General features: G+C 39.1%; 1 protein-coding gene across 1 annotated transcript; it reads left to right on the top strand.

Annotated features, from left to right (window-relative positions):
* Nucleotides 1-261: 261 nt before the first annotated feature.
* On the top strand, nt 262-9068 carry LOC115184267 (immunoglobulin superfamily containing leucine-rich repeat protein 2-like). The gene is made up of 3 exons (XM_029745313.1): nt 262-526; nt 6160-6405; nt 6854-9068. Exons 2-3 carry the CDS (start codon nt 6169-6171, stop codon nt 8744-8746), a joined length of 2130 nt encoding a protein of 709 aa, XP_029601173.1. The 5' UTR covers nt 262-526; nt 6160-6168; the 3' UTR covers nt 8747-9068.
* The last annotated feature ends 865 nt before the right edge of the window (nt 9069-9933 follow it).

The following is a 9933-nucleotide window of genomic DNA, read 5'->3' as shown; positions in this document are numbered from 1 at the left end:
TAACTCCTCATCTTTTATGTTTAGGTGAAATCTCTCAAGCCTGTAACTGGAAAAACCAACTCTGGGGAGAATGGCGTCAGAGATGAGTTTAGGTCGACATAACAATGAATTAAACATTAGTGTTTAAATTATCAATATTTCTCGTGGATGGCAGGCGAACCCGGAGCCTTTGTAAACCTATCTTTAATCCAGGACTGATGATGGTGAAGGAATGGGGAGAGGCTGCTTGCGCGATCACAAACTCTACCATCGCTGTGACTAACGGCAGGAGCGCGCAGCGGACCGTTCGTCCTCTGTCAGTCAGTCGCGAGAGGAAACTGGCTCGGATCGCACCGCATCATCCTACCGGGAGAAATATGTTTCTTCCACCACCTACCGTTATCAGCGTGGAGAAAAGTCACGTAAAAGGATCTACTACAGAGGACGTTACTTGTTTTGACCACTAATTTGTGTTATAAAGAAGATATAATCCAGATAGTGCTCAGTTAGGATAACTGCAAGGATTGGGGATTTTAATTTCAGAGAGGTAAGTTGATTGAAATCAGAAAGTAAACTGGAGATAATTATGTAAATATATATATATATATATAAACATGCATTATGACCCCAATAAGATGTTTTTGGGGCAGTAATGTGGGTAAATAGGATTAGATTGATGCATTATCAGACTTTAACCATAGATCCATCCCATGTTTAATTAATGTTGTATTTCTCAGCATGAAAACCCCATTACAGTTGTGTTTTCTTTATTTTATCACTAGTGTTCTTTGTTCAGAAATAAGTGCAGTTTGTGAGGTTATACCTCGGATGTCAAAATGACAAAGAAAATATACACAAAATGTACAAAACATTAGGAACACCTTCCTAATATTGAGTTGCACCCCCCTTTTGCACTCAGAACAGCCTCAATTTGTCGGGCATGGACACTACAAGGTGTTGAGAGCGTCCACAGGGATGCTGGCCCACGTTGACTCCAATGCTTCCCACAGTTGTGTCAAATTGTCTGGGTGTCCTTTGGGTGGTGGACCATTCCTAAAATGAATACACACGGGAAACTGTTGAGCGTGAAAAACCCAGCAGCGTTGCAGTTCTTGACACAAACCGGTGAGCCTGGCACCTACTACCATACCCCGTTCAAAGGCACTGAAATATCTTGTCTTGCCCATCCACCCTCTGAATGACACACACACAATCCATGTCTCTATTGTCTCAAGGCTTAAAAATCCTTCTTTAATCTGTCTCCTCCCCTTCATCAACACAGATTGAAGTGGATTTAATAAGTGACATCAATAAGGGATCATAGCTTTCACCTGGATCACAAGTCTATGTCATGGAAACAGTAATGTTTTGTACACTCAGTGTATTTCAGACAGCAACAAGCCACCCCGTCACTGATTCGTTTCAGTACCAAGGACAGAGAATATGGTGCGCTCTGCAGTTTGCGCCAAAGAGCTGTTGCAGCAGTAGCCTCGCTGGCACTGAGTTTAATGTGAACTAAAGAGCTAATCAAAACCACTCGGAAAATGGATCTTGCAGTTTCTCTTAGTTAATTTGGAAGCTTTGTGAAATTGTAGCTGTATGAATTTGTATGAACACGGAAAGTTGGTTGCCCTAAACCAATAAAATAACATTACGATAAAACAGATTGAACATGTTAAACCTTTTCATTACAGATTAAAACAGATTGAACATGTTAAACCTTTTCATTACAGATTAAAACAGATTGAACATGTTGAACCTTTTCATTACAGATTAAAACAGATTGAACATGTTAAACCTTTTCATTACAGATTAAAACAGATTGAACATGTTAAACCTTTTCATTACAGATTAAAACAGATTGAACATGTTGAACCTTTTCATTACAGATTAAAACAGATTGAACATGTTGAACCTTTTCATTACAGATTAAAACAGATTGAACATGTTAAACCTTTTCATTACAGATTAAAACAGATTGAACATGTTGAACCTTTTCATTACAGATTAAAACAGATTGAACATGTTGAACCTTTTCATTACAGATTAAAACAGATTGAACATGTTGAACCTTTTCATTACAGATTAAAACAGATTGAACATGTTGAACCTTTTCATTACAGATTAAAACAGATTGAACATGTTGAACCTTTTCATTACAGATTAAAACAGATTGAACATGTTGAACATTTTCATTACAGATTAAAACAGATTGAACATGTTAAACCTTTTCATTACAGATTAAAACAGATTGAACATGTTAAACCTTTTCATTACAGATTAAAACAGATTGAACATGTTAAACCTTTTCATTACAGATTAAAACAGATTGAACATGTTAAACCTTTTCATTACAGATTAAAACAGATTGAACATGTTAAACCTTTTCATTACAGATTAAAACAGATTGAACATGTTAAACCTTTTCATTACAGATTAAAACAGATTGAACATATTAAACCTTTTCTTGAAGTCGTTTCACTTAGTTGAAGTGTATTTGTATGAGATCTGCTTGCTGCAGTAATCCCCATGCCCTCTCTGAGACACAGCCCTGGTCTACTGTAGTGTAGTGGTGTGTAGTGATGTGGTGCAGTGATATAGTGTAGTAATGCAGTTTAATGATGTGATGTAGTGTAGTGATGTAGTGTAGTAATGCAGTGATGTAGTTTAATGATGTGATGTAGTGTAGTGATGTAGTGATGCACTTTAGGGATGTACTGTAGTTATGTGCTGTAGTGCTGTGATGTAGTGTAGTGATGTAGTGTAGTAATGCAGTGATGTAGTTTAATGATGTGATGTAGTGTAGTGATGTAGTGATGCACTTTAGGGATGTACTGTAGTTATGTGCTGTAGTGCTGTGATGTAGTGTAGTGATGTAGTGTATTGATGTAGGGATGTACTTTAGTGATGTGCTGTGGAGCAGTAATGTACTGTAGTGATGTGGTGATATAGTGTTGTGATGTACTGTAGTGATGCACTGTAGTGATGTGATGGTGTGATGTGATGTTGTGATGAAGTGTCGATGTAGTGCCGTGATGCAAGGATGTAGTTATGTACTGTAGTGATGTAGTGTAGTGATGTGGTGATGTAGTGATGTAGTGTGATGATGTAGTGATGTAGTAGTGTGATGATGTAGTCATGTAGTAGTGTAGTGATGTGGTGATGTAGTGTAGTGATGTAGTGATGTAGTGTAGTGATGTAGTGTAGTGATGTAGTGATGTACTGTAGTGTTGTAGTGATGTGGTGATGTAGTGATGTAGTGATGTAGTGATGTGTAGTGATGTGGTGATGTACTGTAGTGTTGTAGTGTGGTGATGTGATGTAGTGATGTAGTGTAGTGATGTGGTGATGTAATGTAGTGATGTAGTTTAGTGATGCAGTGTAGTGATATAGTGTAGTGATGTAGTGTAGTGATGTAGTGTAGTGTTGTCGTGATATAGTGCAGTGATGTAGTGTAGTGTTGTAATGTGGTGATGTAGTGTAGTGATGTAATTTAGTGATGTAGTGTAGTGATGTAATGTAGCGATGTAGTGTAGTGATGTAATGTAGCGATGTAGTGTAGTGTTGTAGTGATATAGTGCAATGATGTAGTGATGTAGTGCAGTGATATAGTGCAGTGGTCTAGTGTAGTGTTTTAATGTAGTGATGTAATGAAGTGATGTCGTGTAGTAATGTGGTGATATTTGTTATGTAGTGATGTAATGATATACTGTAGTGATGTAGTGATGTAATGTAGTGATTTAGTGTAGTGATGTAGTGTAGTGATGAAAGGATATACTGTAGTGATGTAGTGAAGTAATGTAGTGATTTAGTGTAATGATTTAGTGTCGTGATTCAGTGATGCAGTGTAGTGATGAAGCGATGTAGTGTAGTGCTGTACTGTAATGATATAGTGATGTGATTTAGTGTAGTGAAGTAATGTAGTGATTTAGTGTAGTGATGTAATGTAGTGATTTAGTGTAGTGATGTAGTGTAGTGATTTAGTGTAGTGATGTAGTGTAGTGATGTATTGATGTGTCATGATGTAGTGATGTAGTTTATTGATGTAGTGTAGTGATGTAATGTAGTGATCTCATGATTTAGTGAAGTATTGATATAGTGTAGTGATGTAGTGTAGTGATGTAGTTAAGTGATGTAGTGTAGTGATGTAGTGTAGTGATATAGTGTAGTGAAATAGTGTAGGGATGAAGTTAAATGATATAGTGTAGTGATATAGTGTAGTGATATAGTGTAATGATATAGTGTAGTGATATAGTGTAGTGATGTAGTGTAGTGATATAGTGTAGGGATATAGTGTAATGATATAGTGTAGTGATATAGTGTAGGGATGTAGTGTAATGATATAGTGTAGTGATATAGTGTAGGGATGTAGTGTCGTGATGTAGTGATATAGTGTAGTGATGTAGTGTAATGATATAGTGTAGTGATATAGTGTAGGGATGTAGTGTAATGATATAGTGTAGTGATATAGTGTAATGATATAGTGTAGTGATATAGTGTAGTGATATAGTGTAGTGAAGTAGTGTAGTGATGTAGTGATGTAGTGTAGTGATATAGTGTAGTGATATAGTGTAGGGATGTAGTGTAATGATATAGTGTAGTGATATAGTGCAGGGATGTAATGTCGTGATGTAGTGATATAGTGTAGTGATGTAGTGTAATGATATAGTGTAGTGATGTAGTGTAGTGATGTAGTGTAATGATATAGTGCAGTGTAGTGATGTAGTGTTGTGATGTAGTGTAGTGATATAGTGTAGTGATGTAGTGTAGTGATATAGTGTAGTGATATAGTGTAGTGATGTAGTGTAGTGATGTAGTGATATGGTGTAGTGATATAGTGTCGTGATGTAGTGATATAGTGTAGTGATATAGTGTAGTGATGTAGTGTAGTGATGTAGTGTAGTGATGTAGTGTAATGATATAGTGTAGTGATGTAGTGATATAGTGTAGTGATATAGTGTAGTGATATAGTGTAGTGATGTAGTGATATAGTGTTGTGATATAGTGTAGTGATATAGTGTCGTGATGTAGTGTAGTGATGTAGTTAAGTGATGTAGTGTAGTGATATAGTGTAGTGATGTAGTGTGGTGATGTAGTTAAGTGATATAGTGTAGTGATGTAGTGTAGTGATAAAGTGTAGTGATATAGTGTAGTGATATAGTATAGTGATATAGTGTAGTGATGTAGTGTAATGATATAGTGTAGTGATGTAGTGATATAGTGTAGTGATGTAGTGTAGTGATGTAGTGTAGTGATAAAGTGTAGTGATATAGTGTAGGGATATAGTGTAGGGATATAGTGTAGTGATATAGTGTAGTGATATAGTGTAGTGATGTAGTGTAGTGATATAGTGATATAGTGTAGTGATGTAGTGTAGTGATATAGTGTAGTGATATAGTGTAGTGATGTAGTGTAGTGATATAGTGTAATGATATAGTGTAGTGATGTAGTGTAGTGATATAGTGTAGTGATATAGTGTAGTGATGTAGTGTAGTGATATAGTGTAGTGATGTAGTGTAGTGATGTAGTTAAGTGATGTAGTGTAGTGATGTAGTGTAGTGATATAGTGTAGTGATGTAGTGTGGTGATGTAGTTAAGTGATATAGTGTAGTGATGTAGTGTAGTGATAAAGTGTAGTGATGTAGTGTAGTGATATAGTGTAGTGATGTAGTGTAGTGATGTAGTGTAGTGATATAGTGTAGTGATATAGTGTAGTGATGTAGTGTAGTGATATAGTGTAGTGATGTAGTGTCGTGAAATAGTGTAGTGATATAGTGTAGTGATATAGTGTAGTGATGTAGTGTAGTGATATAGTGTAGTGATATAGTGTAGTGTAGTGTAGTGATGTAGTTAAGTGATGTAGTGTAGTGATGTAGTGTAGTGATATAGAGTAATGATATAGTGTTGTGATTTAGTGTAGTGATGTAGTGTCGTGATGTAGTGTAGTGATGTAGTTAAGTGATGTAGTGTAGTGATATAGTGTAGTGATGTAGTGTAATGATATAGTGTAGTGATGTAGTGTCGTGATGTAGTGCAACACGATGTCTCAATGCATTATCATAAGGATTATTTCTGTGTAGAACATTATGATGTATGGGTTTTGTAATTTAAAGATCTGTATAGATTAGCAGAAAAGAATCTCATAAATTGTTAATTAACATCTTATCTGTGTGTTCTCAGGTGGTGAACATGGCGTCGTGGTGGCTGGTCTGTGTCCTGGCTGTGTGGACCTCTGTGTTGGGTCTGGCCCAGTGTTGTCCAGAGACCTGTAGCTGTCTGGATAAATACGCCCACCAGTTCGCTGACTGTGCCTACAAAGACCTGCTGCTGGTGCCCGTAGGCCTCCCCTCCAACGTCACCACCCTCTCTCTCTCTGCCAACAAGATCAAACTCCTGAAGGCCAAGAGCTTTATTAACGTCACCCAGGTGTGTGTGTGAATATGGTCCTAACGTCTCCCAGGTGTTTGTGAATATGGTCCTAATGTCACCCAGGTGTGTGTGAATATGGTCCTAACGTCACCCAGGTGTTTGTGAATATGGTCCTAACGTCACCCAGGTGTGTTTGTGAATATGGTCCTAACGTCACCCAGGTGTTTGTGAATATGGTCCTAACGTCACCCAGGTGTTTGTGAATATGGTGCTAACGTCACCCAGGTGTTTGTGAATATGGTCCTGTGGGGTTCAGTTTGCAGATCATGGTTCTTGCAAAACCATGATTGTGGGTTTGATTCCCACTGGAGCCAGCCATACGAAAAATGTCTGAATGCATGACTATAAGTCACTTTGTCTGCTAAATGGCATATATTATATGATTATATGGGATGGGATGGGCTGGGTACAGCAAAAGACATATTAATAAAGTATTCTTCTTCAGGTGACCTCCCTATGGCTGGCCCACAATGAGATCGTGACCATCGAGAGGGACACCTTGGCACTGCTGATCCAGCTGCGAAACCTGGACCTCAGCTACAATAAGATCATCAGCTTCCCCTGGGAGGACCTGGCCAACCTCACCGCCCTTCAGCTGCTCAAGATGAACAACAACGAGATTATCAACCTTCCCAAAGACGCCTTCTCCACTCTCAAAGATCTGAGGTCCCTGAGGATCAACAATAACAAGTTCACTACTATAGTTCAGGGGACCTTCAGCTCTCTGAGCTCCATGTCTCACCTTCAGATCTACAACAACCCCTTCACCTGCTCCTGCAGTCTGGAGTGGCTTAGAGACTGGATCACGGAGTCTAATATCTCTGTCCCAGAGCAGGACTTTATCGTCTGCGAGGCCCCAGAGCATCTGCAAGGGGCCCTGGTGACCAAGATGCCCAAGCTGGACTGCAAGGCCCCAACAGTGTCCCTCACCTACCAGCCAAACCTGGACAACACTGAGCTATACGAGGGCTTTATGGTGATTCTCAACTGTGAGACCAAGGGCAACCCCAAACCAGAGGTCAGCTGGGAGGTGGTGAATGCAGGGAACCAGAAGTTCACATTCAGTTTGCCCTCTGAGGTCAGCGAGAAGAGCAACTCGCCCATCAACGATAAAAGCACCAACGGCCGGTTCCTGGTCTTCCAGAACGGCACTCTGGTCATCCCCCGTATGAGCAAGAAGGAGGATGGGAACTATAGCTGCTCAGCTGTCAACGACCTCGGTAAAGCAGACAGCACAGCAAAGGTAATAGTGGCGGGCACCAAGAAACTAGCCATTAACTCCATGCTGGACACGACAGTAGATAAGATCCTCCGTCCATCTGGTGGAAACAAGCCTAAGATGACCAACAATATCATCAACTGGCCCAAGTCCGACTCTGAGAAGACCAAGAATGTTCCAACTGGGTCGTCTGTTAAACACACTGATGGCTCAGTGAAGGCTGGCGAGGGCTCAAAGGAGCTGCCGTTTAACAGTAAGTGTGGCATCAGCGATAGCACTCAGTACATCTCCAATCACGCATTCAACCTCAGTCTGGACCAGCTGAAGCAATATACATTTGACTTAGGTGTCATCGCGTTGGAAGTATCCGAGACCGAGGCCAAAGTGCAGCTCAACCCTCTCCAGCTCCCCAACAGTAAGAACAACCTTCACCTCAGCCACAATGAGAACCTAGAGACCGTCAACAAAGAGCCATTCAGCCTCTATCAAGGCTCAACCAAAACAGCCCCTCTGGACATGCTCTATCTGTGTTTTAACACTGGTAATGGACACTCTGTGGTGCAGTGGTCCCGGATAGAGGAAGGGATCAACACATATAAGTTCCAGGGCCTACAACCAGGCACTAACTACACTCTGTGTCTGACCTACGGAGGGCAGGACTGTCATGTCCAGGTAGTCATCACAACCAGGAAGAAGATTCCTTCTCTGTTAATCATAGTGATGGTTAGTACCTTTCTGTTGGTGCTGGCTACAGTCCCTCTCCTGGGAGCCACCTGCTGTCATCTCTTAAACAAGTACCAAGGAAAGACATACAAACTGATCATGAAGGCAGCGCAGAAGAACCCAGATCAAATGGATAAACATATGGTTGGAGGTGATTTCGACCACCGGGCGTCGTTTGTGGAGTCAGAGAAGAATTCTAACCCAAGTGAGATAGGAGAGGGGGAAGACGGACAGGACAGGGAGGAGGTGGAGGGGAGTGTGGTTACCGAGTCTATCCCGGGTTCTACATTCAAATTTGAGGTGTGTTCGGAGTACAGCGATAGATTACCTTTGGGCGCTGAGGCGGTGAATATCTCTGAGGATGGAAACGGTAACTACAAAGAGCCGAGTCGCTGAGCAGAGCCGTGTGATGCTATCAGAGGAGAGAGAGCTTGTAAAATAGTTACTTTCAACTACATTTTAAACCAGGTAATTCACAGATCATTATTTCACATAAAAATGATAGCCCTGATGAAGGTGGATAGCTCTTTTTACCTCAGAAAGTAAGTGGTAACCCGTTATACCTCAAATAAGAGATTGTCAAAAGGAACAGTTGTGAATACTTACTGTGCATTCGGAAAGTATTCAGACCCTTTGACCCTTTCCACATTTTGGTAAGTTACAGCCTTATTCTACAATTTCTGAAAAAATATATATATTTATTCCATTATACACACAATAATAAAGCAAAAACACTCTTTTAAAAATTTTAGCAAATGTTTTAAAAATAAAAAACAGAAATAACTTATTTACATACAATGTATTCAGAAAGTATTCAGACCCCTTGACCTTTTCCACATTTTGTTTCTATACAGCCTTATTCTAAAATGGATTAAAAATATATATATATATTCTCATCAATCTACACACAATACCCCATAATGACAAAGCAAAAACAGATTTTGATTAATTTTCGCAAATGTCTTGAAAGTAAAACATTTTTTAAAATACATTTACATAAGTATTCAGACACTTTACACAGTACTTTTGTGAAGCACCTTTGACAGCAATTACAGCCTCGAGTCTTCTTAGGTATGAGCTTGGCACTCCTGTATTTGGGGATATTTTCCCATTCTTCTCTGCAGATCCTCTCAAGCTCTGTCAGGTTGGATGAGTTGTGTCTCTGCACAGTTGAATCCTACAGACGAAGAACCATATATGTGACAATTTTTCCATTTTAAGATAATCAGTTATTTTTATATTATTAATTGTGTGTACCACATTAGGTGTTTTATGGTTGACAAATAATTCACCATACTCATATCTTCCAACAACAATTGATATTTTTTTGTTATATCAAAAAATACTTATTTTATTGCTATTTTAATTTTTAGAATGTGGAAGAACAGTATATCTCCAGCGATGATTTCAGTTTGTGGAAGAACAGTATATGTGACATTTTGCATGACACTTGTAAGATGTCCTTTTTTAACACCTGATATGATGTTTTAAGTACTTTCAAGTACAGATGCCCTTCATGTAAATAACTTAAATGCAATATATAGTTAATTAATTTGTATGGAGGTTCATTTAAAGGTGGTCTA

This window comes from Salmo trutta, unplaced genomic scaffold (assembly GCF_901001165.1).
Source record: "Salmo trutta unplaced genomic scaffold, fSalTru1.1, whole genome shotgun sequence".
Classification (NCBI taxonomy): Eukaryota; Metazoa; Chordata; class Actinopteri; order Salmoniformes; family Salmonidae; genus Salmo; species Salmo trutta.
The sequence above is the reverse complement of the archived record's forward strand: the minus strand, read 5'-3'. Positions and strand labels throughout refer to the sequence as shown.